Consider the following 18,042-nt stretch of genomic DNA (forward strand, 5'->3'; position numbering starts at 1 on the left):
TCCTAAAGAAAATGAGGATAGAAAAGGCACAGAGAAGGTATCCAGGTTTTCTCCAAGATGGAGTTTGGGGATTATATTTGCAGGACAATTCTGTTTCTAATATCCCAATATTTACAACTATTTTGAGATGAATAGAGGAGGTTTGGGGATTGACAAAAAAGAACTGATGCACCCATCCACCTATTGCTGGAATGTCTCCTTCCCTCTGGATACATTTAGCTAAGGGGTGAACCCTAAAAATAAAAAACTCCTAGCAGGCCCTGAATAACAGCTTCCAATTTGGCCACATTTCTGATCATAAAGTTATTAAATCCTTTCAAATATCTTGTCAGGTTTCAGTTGGAACAAACTGAATATTTCTGGCAGTATTGAACAACCCAATAAATTTTAACTTTAGTTTCCCCTTGGCTGTTTAAGGGAATAATGTAGCAGTTTACCAGAAAAGCCCTCAGAATTTTGTCAACTCTGGGAGGGACCTATATCGGGGCACTTAAGTTGATGTTGAAGAATTTGCGAGGGCCTTTGAAGAGAATCTTTTTTCCAGTGTTTCTTTCAGTTGATTACAATTGAGGCATCAATTTCTGAGCCAGTGTTGTGATGACCGCCTAGAAGGGTGTAATGGGGGACGCCTAGGTGTTGTTTTAAATACCTTTAGTGTCTTTAATTTTTCATTAGCCTTTACAACCAATCTTTTTTTTTTTCAGTTCATTTAATACATGCGCCATGGCTAAAGTGTGTGTGTGTGTGTGTGTGCATGTGCGTGTGTGTTTCTCATGGGAGATGAGGCTGTTAGAGACAGTATTAGCACATTACTTTGAACACATTACTTTGTACAAACATGATCCCATCTGTGGGAGATTCTGACAGAGAAGTGACTTAGAGGGAAAGTAACAACATGGTAGTGGCAAAAAAATGCAAAAGATAGTGGCACAGGGGACTTATGTTCCTGATGAGAGATTCATTGAAGAATCAAGAGGCATAGTAATGAGGCAGGGTGATGTCATGAGGAGGCAACAGAACATTCTGCAGGCCAAGGCTGGCATCCCAGATCAGACACTTTACAGCTGACTGAAATCAGAACCAATTGCCAAATGTCCTTATATGTAAAGTGAAGGTGATATCACAAAAGTAAAGCATTGCTGCAAAAATGACAGAGACTGCACTTTCTAGGTACTAAATAAATACTGTTTGATGATGATGATTAGTAATTCTCAGTTTCCTCTGATTGACTGTACGTTCCATGAATGGAAGAAACACATTGATTTCCCTGCTGTATTGAGAGCATCTAGCACAGGGCAGGATGCATATTAAGAATCTTGTAGCTATTTGATATATGATGCATGAGTGAACAAATCATTGGGACAGAAGTAGACAACAGCAAAAACTAATGGGGTTAGGGAAGAGATGCTGTGGCAGCATCTCCAAGTGAATAAGAGCATGGGCTTTGGAAAAAGAACTGGCTTTGAATATCTGCAATGCCTCTTAACAGGCTACAGGCTTTCATGAGGATCATAATCCCTCCCTAATGGGTTGTGGTGATGAAATGAAGAGCTATATGTAAAAGGCCCTGCACTGGGCATGCACAGAGTACACACACGCGCACTGACTGTACAACCAATCTTTTAATGAAACTATTTTGAAATTTCAAAAATTTTGGAGCCTTCATCATGCTAATTAAAATAGGTACTCAATTCTGTTTGATTTAGGAGCTCTTTCTTTTAAGTGCACTTTTTAAATGATCTTATCTCTTTGGAATTTTCCTCATAATGACTGTTGTAATTCTAGATTGTTTTTAATAAAATCTTGCCATCTTGTTAGAGATCTTCAACTTCCAGGACTATAGTTTTTAAACACAAAGTAAGCAAGTATGCCAGAAGGTGACACACACAACTCTTTGGATATAAAGAATCCCATTTCTTTAGCTAGGCCTTTGGGTTTCTTAGAGCCATACTAATAATCTGGGGAGTGGAGAAAGAACTGAACCTGCAGGTCCCCCAAAATGGGGACTTCAGAATGATTCCAAATAAATGGGGAACTAGAGCTGCCACCAACAGTTCCCAGCATGGAATCTGGGGATCCTGGGACAAAACCCACAGGGGTTTCTTTTGGTTTTCCAGGTACCCACTTAGCAATAGCCTTTAGCTGCACAAAACAAGACATCACCTTAATGTATTAGCAGTAAGTAAGAGATGTTACTGTGTCCTGGCTAGAAGATGGCCTTGTGCACACCCCACCAATTCCCATGGAACCTTGGATTGGGGAAAGGATTGGACCAGCAAACCCCAAAGAGTGGGGACTGTAGTCTAATTCCACACCTATGGAGAGCTCCAGCTGCCCACAACAGCTCCCAACATGAAACCTGGGGAAGGACTCCAAACAAACAGAGAACTGCAGACCAAATTATCAACAGTGTCCAAAGTGGAATCCAGGGACAGAGCTAAGGGCTGGGTTTTTCACCTGGGGAATTGTGGTCTGAAAAGTTAGGGGCTGGGCTGTAGGCAGAAGCATCCACCAGCTCAGTTGGGCTCTGGGTAGAATCATCTACAAGTTCAAGCTCAAGCTGACCTGTCCTGTAGAGGAAAGTCAATTAGATTGGGAGCTTGAATGCAAAAAAAGCAGAGCTAACCAGAGAGGAACTTGCCAACCTCCCTCAGAAACAGTGAGAAAAGGCAGTGAACTCAAAATAGTTCACGGGGTACCATGCCTGAATGTTCTGAAAGCCATCGGAAGTTCACTTTGGATCCCACTACTGCCACCAATCTGTTAAAAAACAAAATTTGACCAAGTAAATTTGAAGGTCTAATTGGCTTTGTTCAAGGATTCATGAATCAGTCAGTATCCTGTCCAATAAATAGAAGGGCTCTCCAAGGGGTTGTACAAAATGGCAGGTTTTTAGGCAAAAGGAGGGTTGGGCAAGGATGTTATTAGCAAAAGACAAGAAAGAATTGTTTCAGGCCAGGTCATCATTTTGTGGGGGAAGAGAACAGCAGGAGCCTTATTATGCAGATTACCTCACTAAGTGCTGATCAGGAAATTTCGGATTGTCTACTTAAATATTCCATTTCTGGGAGAGGTTGGAATTGCAATTAAGTCTTGCTTTGCTCTTGTGGGGGCAAATGACTCCATTTGGACTTGTTATTTCTGGCTTTTAACAAAACCAGTAGTATCTTGTTACAGCAGCCCTAGCAGACTAATACATTTAAGGCCTATCTTCCTCCACTAGACTCTGAACTCTATAAGGACTGAGAATATGTCTATATTTCACCACCAAATTCTCAGTTCAATGTCTGTCTCCAAGCAGGAGGCAATAAGCCAATATATCTTTGTTTAATTCATGAGTTAATGAATAAGTGAATAAATGAGGCAGGGTTATGTTCATTTCATGCTGAAAGCTCTCCCTCTTCCAGAACATTCAATGCTCTTCTGTGAGATTAACAGCAGACATGTTGAGTAAATATTTACTTAGGGAAGGCAGGAACATCCCAGAAAACAAGAACCCAATAAGTGTCACATTCTAGACCATTGAAAGGGGTCTGAAATGAGTGACTTCAATGCAGGAATATTGGGAGCTTAGGAGTGAGAATCCCACAAGGGGTGCTTAGTGGTCTGCTACCCTCCCATGCAGTGTGAGTACCCACAATAGCACGGTGTAGACATGCATGGGTACTATGCTACAGGAATCCCTTAGCTCCCCTCCAGGATCTTGGAATAATGCCTCAGAACAGGGAATCCAAACCTGGCATTGGATCCCAAGAAGATGCTATGGTTCCAAAGAACCATCTGTGTGAGTTCTAGGGTCAGACTTCCCATATTCCCAACACCAAGAGTCTCAAATTACTCTTTTCTGGGGGTGGGGCTGTGGAGGGATATGGACCATATTTAAAGTCTTTATTGAATTTGTTACAATATTGCTTCTGTTTTATGTTTTGTTCTTTTGGCCCAGAGGCATGTGTAATCTTAGCTCCCCAACCAGGGATCGAACCTGCACCCCCTGCATTGGAAGGCAAAGTCTTAACCACTGGACTGCCAGGGAAGTCCCTCAAGTTAGTGTTCAGGGGTCCCAGAAAGCCAGATGCTATCCAGGTGCTCATGAGAACTTTCTAGATTGGCGCAAATTAGCCCTCTTGGAAAAGTCTAATGGCCCCATGAAATGTACCTGGAGTTACAGGGCCTCTGGGAGTCCTCACATGTCTTTGCATGTGTAGAGACTATGTGGATGCTGAATTGAGGGCCAAGAACGTCCTTAACCCTCCCCAACAGTATCTCTCTCCATTACTAGGTGGCTAAATGCCTAAAATCCTGTCACTCACATCACACCTTAGACTCAGCATTACTATACCTGGTTACTTTTAAAAAATGAACCCTATGCCACCAATTGCTCTATATTTTCAGTCATTAATGTCTTACTCTGAATTAGTTCACCCACTGTTTCCTCCAGGTGAGATTGACCTGGGTTGGGTCAGAATGGGGGAAAGAGGGAAAAGGTATATATAGGGGAAACAGGTGTTGAATATAAATCCTGTCAACTTCACAGTTTTTCTGGGGCTCAGGCTCAGACCTTGACCACAGGCCCCTACATGCCTACACCATGAGTCATGCACATGGGGATTTGACTATTCCCATGGCAGCTCGCGAGGGGAGAGGGGAATACCGGGTTGTGGCAGCTCCCTGGCTGTAGAAGGTAAGGAGGAGCAATAAAATGTCTTTTCCTTATTCTGAACAGTTGCACCCTTTTGCCCATGGCCCATAAATGATTGATCCACCTAAACTGGAGAAGGTTTCTGCCTCCTGTAAAGTTTGATCCTGGAGGCGGATTTTTTTTAATCCGGCAAGTGTCAGATAATTGGAAGGGTGGAGTCACACTGTAAACGCCGACACACCTTTGTCAGGACTTGTTTGGAAGCAAAGAACTGAAAGAAACAAGGGCAAGAGAAGAAGTGAACATTTTTGAAAGATCACTCAGCTCTAACACACCTTGGCTGGGTCTGGATAAAAAAAAGTGGGAACAGCGGACGTCTAGAAGAAAACATCAGAGGAAGAAGGAGAGAGGGAGCCTTTACTCAAAGTTGTTTCTGATTCCTTCAACACCTCAAACTAGGTAAGTAATAGGAATTTGACCGTTTTCTCTTCTTGTGAGATTTTAATTTGAGGTTTGCTACTGAGAACTTCAATGTTTGTCAGAGAATCTGAGATGACATTATTTAGTTTCCAGTGTTCTGGTTGAAGTGATTAATTGATCATAAATGATTACTTTGGCTTATGTGTTCTATTTTTAGGATAAGTCTTTTAAAGGAACAATAAGAAAGTTTTGTCAGTGGGAAAGAGAAGGAAAAGGCCAGTTAAGATAAAGTGAGCTCCAGTGGCCAGATTTCTTTGGTATTGTTTTCAGTATTGTAAAAAGACTTGTGTTAAATTGTTTTATTTAGAATATGATGAGTTTGTAATTCCTTCCCTCTCAATCAGTTTCTCTCTCCCCACCCTCCTCTGCTTCCCCTCTCTCCCCTTGACAGCAGAGGACAGCTCAGAGGTGAAGTTAAAGTGTAGGTGAGATGGGGCTTCTAGAAGTAGCCCCTGAGAACTAAGAACCAAAGTGCTGCCCAGGTGTCTGTGCTGGCAGGTTCTGATAAAGCTCAAGGGGCTGGGTGGACACTGCCGTATATCACGCTGACAAGTACTGCCCCTAATCTAAAGTAAAGTGGAATATCTGAAATGATATAATTAATCCAGGAACTTCCTGGAGGCAAACTTGGAACAAGAAAAAAAAAATCTGTCTTACTTTTACTGGCCAATTTGGGCCAAAAGGAATTCATTTTGGGGTGAGAATTACCAGTTTAGGTATCTCACTGGACCACATTAACTACTAACTGACAAATTACCACTTTACTTTTGGAAGTAAGCCTCTGGCACCTCACTTCTTTTGAGAAACGGTCAATTAGTAGCCTTAAGGGTTGGATTTGTTCTGTCCATAAAATGTAGTGAGTAAGATTTTTAAAAGAAAATTATTTGGAAAGGAGAATTGTTTCTTCTTACACCCACATGCTTTCTCTTAGAGCTAAAGCACAAAGTCGGAACTAAACTAAAGCACATGTCCAGCCCCTCATGGAGCCCTTCCGAGAATCAGAGGGGGCTTGCTTTACTCTCAGCCCCTTCAAAACACTCACACAAATCTGATCAGAGTTTACATGGGGGCAGTTAAAGCAAGGAGTCCTGCTTCAAGCTTGGATAGAAACCCAGACTGGTGAAACCGATTTGACCTAAGGACTAACCACATTCTTAAATTATGCCTGACCAAAAGAAGTTTGCATCTGTCTGGTTTGGCTCATTTGCCATGGTTAGCGGCGGCAGGATTTAACCAAACATGGCTCGAAACAAGCGGCATGATCACAAAGCCAGGGCCCAAGCTCCCTCACCCCTGGGTTATGAAAGTGGAGGATGCCAAATGCAGCAAGCTGGAGACCCATTGCTGGAGAGGCATGGGGGTGGGGTGGCGTGGAGACAGAAGCCTCTGAAACAGTTAACTCTAGGGCATGGGTATTCGTATCCCCTGCAAACTGCTTGCCCCTTCTCTGTTAATAGAGCAATAGCTAGTGGGTGGTTTTCCCACACTTTGGTTATTCCGTTGTTGTTTTGTTTTACAATGTAAAGTATGCAGAGATTGGAAAGTAGAAAAACACTTAGCTTCTCTATTCCCTTCTTTGTGTCAAAGGCCAAGTGTCTCATGAGTTGTTATCATAAGAAGTTCAGTGAGATGGTTTTCTGTTGGTATCAGCGGGTTGTGCCTGGGTTACACCCCAATCCTAATCGGAATAGTCTCAGGTGGATGTGACATCATTTAAATGAAGGGGAAAGGAAAAAACCTCATACAAGTAGAAAAATGACTTTGAATTGTGTTTTCTTACATAAGAAAATGACACAGGATCGTTTTTACATCTTCAAAAGAACATTAAGTATTGAAATAGCCACAAAGCAGCCCCTTAGAAATACGGATGGAAATTAACATAATTTTGGAATTAAGAACTTAAATGACCTACTTATCCTCGGTTCTAGTTAAGTGGCTCAAACATCCAAGAAGTTTAAAATTATGCTACTTGACTGTGTTTCCATTAAGTAGTGCTTTTGGAGGAAGGTGTATGGATGAGCACTGCTGGGAGAGGCAGGCTCAGACACGTGCCTGGGCATGTAACTTTCCTTTCCCTTAAGTTACACTTTTTAAAACTATCGGCACTTAAAATATTTAAAAAGGAAGTCCTGTGGGAAAACTATAGGCCCCATGGGATGATCCCTGTCCAGATTTGTGCCCTCAACCCATCATTTTCCTTTGATAACTCACAGAAAGCTTCCTCTTACGTTTGGTTTAAAGGAATCCACCTCCCAAAACATCTCTGCCATTTCAGACTATGAATCTGGGAAAGAGCTTTGGCAAAGTCAGCAGAGCTCCGTCCTGTGTACTTCAGGCCCGAGAAATCATTGTGTTAAGGCCATGGGATGCAGCCATTTAGGGGCTGCAGGCTGAGAGAGACGCAAGAACCAATCTACCTGCACCCACCTAGGGGGACTTCTATCCCAGAGCACCAGTCAGTGAAGAGCCCCCAGGCCCTGGAGGGGGGCATCTGATTTCTAGCAGGCTGTCTCCTCACGTCCTCTGGAAGTTAGGGAACTCTTGGCTTTTTGCTGCAGATCTTAAGGCTTCATCATTGGGACCTAAGAAAAAGATGGGGGATACCTAGAAATGTCTGTTATATCTCTGGGTACAGAAAGAGCAAGAAAACACTTGCCAGTTTTGCTGCCTAGATGCTGAGACTCTTAACAAATGGAATGGAGCTATCATCAGTCTGCCTTGATGGCTACAAGTGGAAACAACTCAGCCAAACCCAAATTTATAGCTGCCGGCAGCAACTTTCATTAAAGGATCATAGTAAGCAATAACTTGCGGGAAGTTAAAGTTTCCATGGATTGTTATAAACAGTTCCTTTCAGGATGATATTTCATGTCAATTCAGGTGCCATCCTAGGTGGCTCCACACCAGCAGCCAGGGGCATTTGAACGTTTGATCTCCAAAATACCTCCTGCTTCACAGCTAATGACCAATTGGGGGGGGGGGGGAAGGAGAGGGATTTCAGAGGCACCAAAGGCAATTAATGCTTAAACAAAGGATTTCAGAGAGGGTGTCAGGTTGTAGGTAGGTTGGTGTGACATAAGTCATACAGGTAATAGCTGGAATGCAGACAGTCACAGGCTAGGTTTGGCCCTCTAATGAGGCTGGCCTCCATTGTTAAATTGCTTATGGAGCCCCTGCTCTTTGGCTCTGGGAAACATACCTGCAAAGAACTGTGTCTTCTCAGATGCAGCCAGGAGTTTTTCCATGATGTCTCATTCCTTGCTGCATTTAAAAAACTCTGATGAGCAAAAAGTTGGCATATTCGATCAGGCCCTGACACTAAGTGTGTGGATCTTGGTGAATTTCTCTGGGTAGTTGACCAGTTGGTCTTGTGAGGTCTTGATTTTCAGTGGGAAAGTCACCCAGGGCTGCACTAGGACTTCTATCGGCCCTAGATAATTTTGCCTTTGTGGATGTCCTGCCTCCAGGAAAAAAACAAGCAACGACAACAACAAACAAACAAACAAAAACCCTGCATTGAAAGAATATAATCCAGGTTGCATTGTGTTCATTTTCCTTTCAATTATAAAAAGAAGTTCAAACATTTTTGAGGGACCCTGAAAGTATGATGGGGCTAGGCACTGTGCCCATTGCACCTAATGGATAAGTAGACCCTAAGGTCACCAGGCAGGAGAAAAAGACTAAAAGCGTTCAAGAAAGGGTTGTCCTGGGTAGAAGTAGCTTGCTCCAGAACTCTAGAATCCAATTTGGACTGCATCCAAAAAGTAAACTAGGAGGAAGGGAAGGTTGGGGGGATGGGAGGAGAGAACCACAGGGAAAGCCAGATTTCAACTCCCTGCAGAGCCTGAGACTGGGAACTACAGCCAAACGCACCCAGTTGGTCAGGGATCCTTGCCACGGTCTCCTGTGTGTTCAAGCCTGAATCATGCTCCTCCTCCGCCCCCCAGCCCGACCCCACCCCTTAAGTCAGCCTTGCCTCATCTCATCCAGGCTTCAGGACACAGCGGACAAGATCTCAATGATTTTTCTACTCAGAACACAGAGTAAGAGTGAAGGGAGAACATAGATGACATATACAAATATTTTCCTATGTATTTCAGTAGATTTTACACTGATTTTCTTCATGTTTTCACTACTTATATCTGTAATAAGCATAGTAGGCCTGGTGTGTTACGAAGAGAAAGTTTCACGTTGTAAGAAGTATAAAGTTCCACACAAGTATGACCATTATGATTTTTATCCTGATTTGAATCCATCAAACATCATTCTCACATCCAAACTCTAATGAAGCATGAATGTCTTGTATTCGTAGAGCTCCATATAGAACACTGAACATTATGGGATGCATCAAAATGAATTAGTTGAAAGCACCATGTGCTTTGACAGATATCCTTCAGCTGTGTGTTACTTGGGCAAAAAACGGAAGTTTTATAGTCAGGGCACCAGATCTTCTATGTAAGACCTTTAACATTCAGCAGGGGGCAGCCTGCTCAATTAGAACTTAAAAAAAAAAAGATCCCAATACAAAGGAATAGAATCCAAGGTGGAACTATTAAATTATTCTCTCACTGATACAAGAAGTGGGAGTGACTCGTTAAAAATATACACACAAAAGAATTATGCTTCGAATTCTAGGAATCAAGTTTTGAATTCAAGTTTGAATTCTAGGAATCAAATCACTATTATTCAACATAGTTTTGGAAGTCCTAACCATGGCAATCAGAGAAGAAAAAGAAATAAAAGGAATCCAAATTGGAAAAGAAGAAGTAAAGCTGTCATTGTTTTCAGATGACATGACACTATACATAGAGAATCCTAAAGATGCCACCAGAAAACTACAAGAGCTAATCAATGAATTTGGTAAAGTTGCAGGATACAAAATTAATGCACAGAAATCTCTTGGATTCCTATACACTAATGATGAAAAATCTGAAGGAGAAATTAAGGAAACACTCCCATTTACCACTGCAACAAAAAGAATAAAATACCTAGGAATAAACCTACCTAGGGAGACAAAAGACCTGTATGCAGAAAACTATAAGACACTGATGAAAGAAATTAAAGATATACCAACAGATAGAGAGATATACCATGTTCTTGGATTGGAAGAATCAATATTGTGAAAATGACTATACTACCCAAAGCAATCCACAGATTCAATGCAATCCCTATCAAATTACCAATGGCAATTTTTATGGAACTAGAAGAAAAAATCTTAAACTTTGTATGGAGATACAAAAGACCCCGAATAGCCAAAGCACTCTTGAGGGAAAAAAATGGAGCTGGAGGAAACAGACTCCCTGACTTCAGAGTATACTACAAAGCTACAGTAATCAAGACAATATGGTACTGGCACAAAAACAGAAATATAGATCAATGGAACAGGATAGAAAGCACAGAGATAAACCCACGCACCTATGGTCAACTAATCTATGACAAAGGAGGCAAGGATATACAATGGAAAAAAGACAGTCTCTTCAGTAAGTGGTGCTGGGAAAACTGAACAGCTACATGTAAAAGAATGAAATTAGAACACTCCCTAACACCATCCACAAAAATAAACTCAAAATGGATTAGAGACCTAAATGTAAGACCGGACACTATAAAACTCTTAGAGGAAAACATAGGAAGAACACTCTTTGACAAATCACAGCAAGATATTTTTTGATCCATCTCCTACAGTAATGGAAATAAAAAGAAAAATAAACAAATGGGGCCTAATGAAACTTAAAAGCTTTTGAACAGCAAAGGAAACCATAAACAAGATGAAAAGACAGCCCTCAGAAGGGAGAAAATATTCGCAAATGAATCAATGGACAAAGGATTAATATCCAAAATATATAAACAGCTCATACAGCTCAATATTAAAAGAAAAAAACCCAATCCAAAAATGGGCAGAAGACCTAAATAGGCATTTCTCCAAAGAAGGCATACAGATGGCCAAGAAGCACATGAAAAGCTGCTCAACATCACTAATTGTTAGAGAAATGCAAATCAAAACTACAATGAGGTATCACCTCACACCAGTTATAATGGGCATCATCAGAAAATCTACAAACAACAAATGCTGGAGAGGGTGTGGAGAAAAGGGAACCCTCTTGCACTGTTGGTGGGAATGTAAATTGATACAGCCACCATGGAGAACAGTATGGAGGTTCCTTAAAAAACTAAAAATAGAACTACCATATGACCCAGCAATCCCACTACTGGGCATATACCCTGAGAAAACCATAATTCAAAAAGACACATGCCCCCCAATGTTCATTGCAGCACTATTTACAATAGCCAGGTCATGGAAGCAACCTAAATGCCTATTGACAGATGAATGGATAAAGAAGATGTGGCACATATATACAATGGAATATTACTCAGCCACAAAAAGAAATGAAATTGGGTCATTTGTAGAGACGTGGATGGATCTAGAGACTGTCATACAGAGTGAAGTAAGTCAGAAAGAGAAAACCAAATATCGTATGTTAACACATTTATGTGGAACCTAGAAAATGGTACAGATGAACTGGTTTGCAGAGCAGAAGTTGAGACACAGAAGTAGAGGAAAAACGTATGGACTCCAGTGGGGGAAAGCGGCAGGGGTGGGGGGTGGTGGTGGGATGAATTGGGCGATTGGGATTGATATGTATACACTGATGTGTATAAAATGGATGACTAATAAGAACATGCTGTATTAAAAAATTAATAAAATTTTAAAAAAAAGGTTATGAATTTTTTATTGTTGTGGCTGGATTATGGGAACAGGGATATTCATTGTCCTATTCTCCCTGTTTGTATATATTTTCCATTATAAAAAGTTAAATAACATTGAAAGCAACTTAAATCTTTATCAGTGGGGAATGAGATAAATTATGGTGTCTCCATTCAATAAAAAAAAAAATAAAAAATAAAAGATCCCAATACAAAGGAGTAGAATCCAAGGAGGAACTATTAAATTACTCTCTCACTGATACAGGAAGTAGGAATGACTCTTGTTAAAAAAATATACACACGATAGAATTATGCTTTGAATTCTAGGAATCAAGTTTTGGTTCTCAGCTTGAAGAGTAGGGACCTATACTTATGAAAAGTGATGGTCATAGACATGGTTATTCATGGTTTCTGGCTTTTTCCGTAGTTGGCGATGGTATGGATGTAACCAAGAAGAACAAACGAGATGGCACTGAAGTCACTGAAAGATGTAAGAGCATGATACGTGTCATTATAAAAGTAAAAAAAAATTTGGAAAGAGTAAATAATTTATTCCTAATTCTACTGCAACTACTGTATCTTTTTTTCTATTTCTTATGTTTTTGTTTTTAGTTTTTTAATTAGCTTTTTCTTTTTGCTTTTTTTCCCCACTGTATCATTTTAAATGTTTTCCTAAATAGACTATTTCTTCCTATAAGAAGCCTTTTGTTGATTTTTTTAACACACTTGTAATCAAAATGTGTTCTGCTTTTTCTTCAAAGATGAAAATCATCATTTCTATGTTAGTTTTTATAACCAGCCTTTTTAATGGTTTCATAATATCCTGTTGAATGAATTTGCAACAGCTTATTTAACTGTGTTCATTTTTAGGGATACAGGGCAACAGAAATCCAAAAGAATAATATCCCCATTATTGCAGGGACAAAGGTGGAATCACACTGGTGTCACAGTTGCAGTCTACACTGAAAACTGAAAACAGACACATTTCTTTTGTGAAACTGCCCAAATAATAAACTCAGAGACATTTAAAATAGCCCCTTAGCAGCTCTGATTCTTTCATTTATCCTGTGACTTTCATATATTGCCAATAAAAAATTCTGGCTCCACAGACTTGGAACTTCAGGTTAAGAAAGAATTTATTTTTATGTGTCATAGAATCCCAAAGGTCCACACAATGAGAGGTTTAGTGAAAGCTCAAGGCCTATTATTCAAATCAAGCTGCCATTTTAGTCTGAAAAACCATTTCCTTTTATGCATGGAATGATGCTTCTGCTCCATTCATAACCCCATGTTGCTGCTAGGACAACCAAACTAATAGGAACACGCAGGGTGAAGAAGGAAAGGGTGAGGGCTGGGAGCAGTAAGACCAGTGTGGGATGCAGCAGTTGCCAGCAGCACAGAGTGATGCCCCACAATCTTCTTCATCCTTTTCTCCTTTCACCAACCATACGTGCATTCACAACACGCATATGAATATGCTTGGGCGTGTGCACGAGAAGGGTGCTTCTAGAAACCAGTGACCTTAGCTAGATAGGTGCTCCTTGATGTCCAACCCAGAGGGAGGTAGTGGTTGATGATGGTCACAGTCAGAGCACAGAATTGGCCCAGTTATGGTTTCGGGAATCTACTCACCTCCCCATGCTGCTGTAGAGGAGAGAGTGATTCAGGAAGGCAAGAGGTCTTTCTTCTAATTGGTGTTTTTAAAAAACACCGGAAGCTTTTGTGACCTCTATAGACTCACCATCACTTGGAGTCTTCTCAATTTCGGGAGGCAAAGGGACTGGTTCTTCAAGTCTGCCTTGGATGTTCATCTGTCCAAGCACCAAATGTGACTTACCGACCCCCTTCCTTCCTACACCTCCTCACACTCAGGGGTGACCCTGAAGACTTTAGAATGAATTATGACGTCCTTGATACACCCCCAAATTCATAAAAAGTTTCAAGGTAATTATTCGCATCACAGTGTAATCAGCCAGGATGATATACTGGCCTCAGCTGGACTGGGTGACCATTTAGAAGGGACAGTGCAGAGAAAGAGAGTGACTTGAGGGCCTGATCCTCTTTCAAAGGCAAATCCAGGCCTGGACTAGATCTAATTGTTATATGAGAGACATTAATGCAAGACAATTCATTGTTCAAATCAGTGGGTTACTAACTACTTTTGGTACCAAAGGGTTATAAACCTATTTTCCAGGTACATTAAGCCCTATTGTTATTGCACCTATTTGCTTTTACAGTGGGTCAGATCAAATACCTTAAAGCACAAGTGTATAAAAGTCTATATTGAACCTAATTTAATGTGCTGAACCTATGAACGATGTGAGACCTTGCCAAAGTACAAAGATTTCAGTACATTACTTAAGATCTCATCTTTTCTTTGTCTTTTTCTAGTTATCACGGAAACAATAACTACAAGACTTACGTCCTTACCACCAAGTAAGTGACCATCTTGAGAGCTTTCTTCTCATTAAGGCCTGTGTGAAGGGCTCCACATGTAACCTTTTCCATGGGTACTCACTCTCCCGTTGAGCAAGTCCAAAATATCTGAAATCTTTTTTTTATTTTTTATTTTCTTTTATTTACTTTTTTGTGTGGTACGCAGGCCTCTCACTGTTGTGGCCTCTCCCGTTGCGGAGCACAGGCTCCGGACGTGCAGGCTCAGTGGCCATGGCTCACGGGCCCAGCCGCAGCATGTGGGATCTTCCCGGACCGGGGCACAAACCCGTGTCCCCTGCATCGGTAGGCAGACTCTCAACCACTGCGCCACAAGGAAAGCCCTGAAATCTTTCTTTTAAACAGCTGTATTGAAATTACCTTATATCTCACAAAATCCACCAGTTCAAAGTGTATAATTCAGTAGTTGTTAGTGTATTTACAGAGTCGTGCAGCCCCTTTGCAACAATCTAATTTTAGAACATTTCCATCACTCAAAAAAAACCTCCACGGCCATTAGCAGTCACTCCCATTCCCCCTCCCTTCTCCCCAGCCCCTGAAAACCACAAATCTACTTTCTGTCTCTATAAGTTTGCCTGATCCAGACACTAAAATTTCAGAAATCTTATCCAGCCTGGGCCTGGGGTGGGAGGAGGGAACCACATCCAGGCTTCTGTCTGAATTCACTTTTTTCTCGGGAGGTTGTTAGGGTTAGTGGATTCTATAATGGAGATCTGAGCCCTCAAACTAGCCCTGCACCTCTCGGGAAGCCTGGCTCAGTGTGGGGAGTGGGGAGATCCCTCCATCCACAAACGAGGTTGGAGCATGATGGGCTGCCGGGTGAAACACCAGCAACCCAGAGCTCTCACTCATCCCTCCAGCACTTCCAGTGGCTGCCATGTCCAGTGTACCGACCAGGCATTCAAAAAAAGCGAGCCCAGCCCAGGCCTTGGCCTCAAGGAGTTTTCATCACTTGCTGACTTTTCAAATATTTAATTTTCCTAATCAGCAACTTGCTATGCTCCACCCAGGGAACTTTCTTTTTAAATTGGGTAGAATATTTGCTCTTGACATTTGTATCACAAACAAACAAACCAAGAGCATGGCAGTATGTATCGTGCAGTGAAGGTGGGAAAGGGGCCCCAAACCAATATCCTCGTGGGTGAGAAGCCAGGGAAGGCTTCCGAGGGGCAGGGAATGAGGAAACCCTCTGCACTGACTCCACTTGTAAACTGTCACCTGCTCCTCCTTTCTGCAGAAGGGGGCACCAGCAACGGCTATGCTAAGACAGGTTCTCTTGGTGGAGGGAGCCGGCTGGAGAAACAGAGCCTGATGCATGGCAGCAGCGGCTACATAAACTCTAGTAAGTGCCTGCTGGTGTGAGGGCTGGGGGCAGGGCAGGTGGACAGGGAGAGAGAGGGTCCTGGATGGAGGGAGACCATTACCACTGTTTGTCACCCCTTCCAAATACCCCAAAGAGCTGTGTAAAGGACACACATCCCACCAAAGGTGAGACTTTCGAATTATCCACATTTGAAGCCTACTTAAAATGGAATCAGTTATCATTCTCTCCCCCAATATAAATAACAATAATTAATTAAGAAGGCTTCCTGGGGAGTTGACTCCTTTCCCACTGAATTACTCTCTTTAAGCCATCTCTTTTAGAAAAGGGTGTACATGTCCGAGGGTTTACAATTTGAATTAACAGCAACAAAAGAAACTTAACTGATTGGGTTACTGTGCTAAGGAAATCTGGTGACATATGAACCCACACTTTGTGCGTTTCCACTGGGCAAGCATCCAACACAGGCCCAGTTGTTCCCAAAGAAACATTCTTTCATGGTAGCTTTCAAACTGAAACAAAACAAAACAGGGAAAACACACACACACGCGCGTGCGCGCGCGCACACACACACACACACACACACACACACAAAACCGCTGAAGCCATTTTTAAAATCTTGGAATGACACTAAAGAAAAGGCCCAAGACAGGCAAACAGCTGGGCTGACCAAGTGCAGTGCCTGCCCTTACCTCTCGAGGAATACTTCCACGTGGGGTTGTATTCTAGTCCACCCAGCAGTGCTCTACGATTGCAGGCCAGGTCCTCAAGAAACATCCTGTTTTTCCATTTCCGTGCACTTTGGCCACAGACGTAAAGGACCTCCCTACCTTCCAGTAGCAATAATTCCATCTCCCATTTCTGAGCAGCCGCGGGAATGCTGAGGGGTGCATCCTTTCGGACGTGCTCTCCTGAAGTCCTCTGGCCCCTCCATAGGGCCCTCCTTTATCAGGAGCAGTCTGCATGCACTTAGTGGAACCGTATGTCAATCTGTGAAGTGCTCTGAGGGTCTGTGCTTTTTCCCCTCTTGTAGGTGGGAGCACACGAGGCAATGCCTCTACCTCCAGTTACAGGAGGACCCCTGGTGAGTTGGCCTCCACTCTGCCCAACTCACCAGGCTCAACCTTTGAGAGAAAAACTCGTGTCACCCACCATGGAACATACGAAGGTACCAGTCCCACAGACTTTGAGAGCTACTCTCTCCCCTCAGTAACTTCTCTCATCCTTTGAAGACGGAAGCCTCAGCCACCTGTCTTCACCTGGGCCTTCCCACCTTTCTTTCCACTCTTGTTTCGGTTCTTTTATGGACTCAGGTTACTTGGGGATTTTGTTGATTTATCGACCCCTCATTTATTCATTTATCCATTTAGTCACTTTTTCAACTGGTATTTTATCAGACATCTACCAGGCGTTTAATGCCGTGCAGAATGCCTTGATGGATGCTTAAATGAATCAGACCTGGATCTTCTCTTCAAAGGGCCTAGAATCTAATAGACAAGTTAAGATGACAGATAAAAAAAAACCTATAATGTAAAGTAGAAGGGGATTATCATTTCCAGATGGGTCTTCAGGGAAGAGTCTATGTAGGAGGTGGCATCTGAGCTGGGCCTTCATGATGTGTAAGACTTTTACCCGATGGAGAGCTGGGCTGTTCCAGGCTGCGGGAGCCTGCAGCACAGCGAAGACAGGAGTCCAGGGCTCAGGCAGCGAGCAGCAGTGGTACCTGTGTGAAGACAGACGGAAAGACTCAGAGTCGGTGCTAGGCCAAGATGTTTGGGCTTTATTCTGCACACAATGAGGAGACACAGAGATGTCTGAGCAGAAGCGTCCATCATGTCTGTTGTCCAGAACTAGAACTCTGGTTGCCATGCTCAGGACGAATAGGGCGGGAAGAGGCTGAACACGGTGACAAGTTAGGAGGTGATCAGTAGTCCGGGGAGGGGAACCTTGGCCGGGACTGCGGTGGTAGCAATGGGAGCCGACAGGAGGACCTGGAGTGAAAGGTGTTGCAGAGCTGGAATTGACAGGCTTGTCAATTATTCAAGTTTGGGGGGAAGGGAGAAAAAGGAGTCAGTGATTCCACTGAGATTTCAGACACAGGTGGTTGGGTTCATTGTGGTGCCAACGACTGAAGCAGGGAAGCCACGTGGAGGCCTCCCAGTGGATGAGTTCAGTTATTTTGTCCTAAAGTAGAGCTGCTGGCACAGCTTTCTGGTGGGGGTACCAAGCAGGCAGTGGGACACATAGGACTTGAACTAAGGGAAGAAGTCAAGGCAAGACACCCGGTTTGGGGTTATTCACAGAGTTGTTAGTAGAGGTTGGAAAACTGAAGGAGTTGGTCAAGGAAAGAGTTTAAAAGCAGAAGGGGGGCTTCCCTGGTGGCGCAGTGGTTGAGAGTCCACCTGCCGACGCAGGGGACACGGGTTCGTGCCCCGGTCCGGGAAGA

General features: G+C 42.6%; 1 protein-coding gene across 1 annotated transcript in view; it reads left to right on the top strand.

Moving 5' to 3' along the window:
• The first annotated feature begins 12,259 nt into the window (after positions 1 to 12,259).
• The window catches only part of COL17A1 (collagen type XVII alpha 1 chain), a 44,345-nt gene continuing 38,562 nt past the window's right edge, over positions 12,260 to 18,042 (top strand). Inside the window, exons 1-4 of the mRNA XM_060104209.1 lie at positions 12,260 to 12,311; positions 14,213 to 14,257; positions 15,513 to 15,617; positions 16,630 to 16,764. Coding sequence (XP_059960192.1) covers positions 12,260 to 12,311; positions 14,213 to 14,257; positions 15,513 to 15,617; positions 16,630 to 16,764 — 337 coding nt within the window. The remainder of the gene's footprint in view (positions 12,312 to 14,212; positions 14,258 to 15,512; positions 15,618 to 16,629; positions 16,765 to 18,042) is intronic.

Source organism: Mesoplodon densirostris, chromosome 1 (genome assembly GCF_025265405.1).
Source record: "Mesoplodon densirostris isolate mMesDen1 chromosome 1, mMesDen1 primary haplotype, whole genome shotgun sequence".
Taxonomy (NCBI): domain Eukaryota; kingdom Metazoa; phylum Chordata; class Mammalia; order Artiodactyla; family Ziphiidae; genus Mesoplodon; species Mesoplodon densirostris.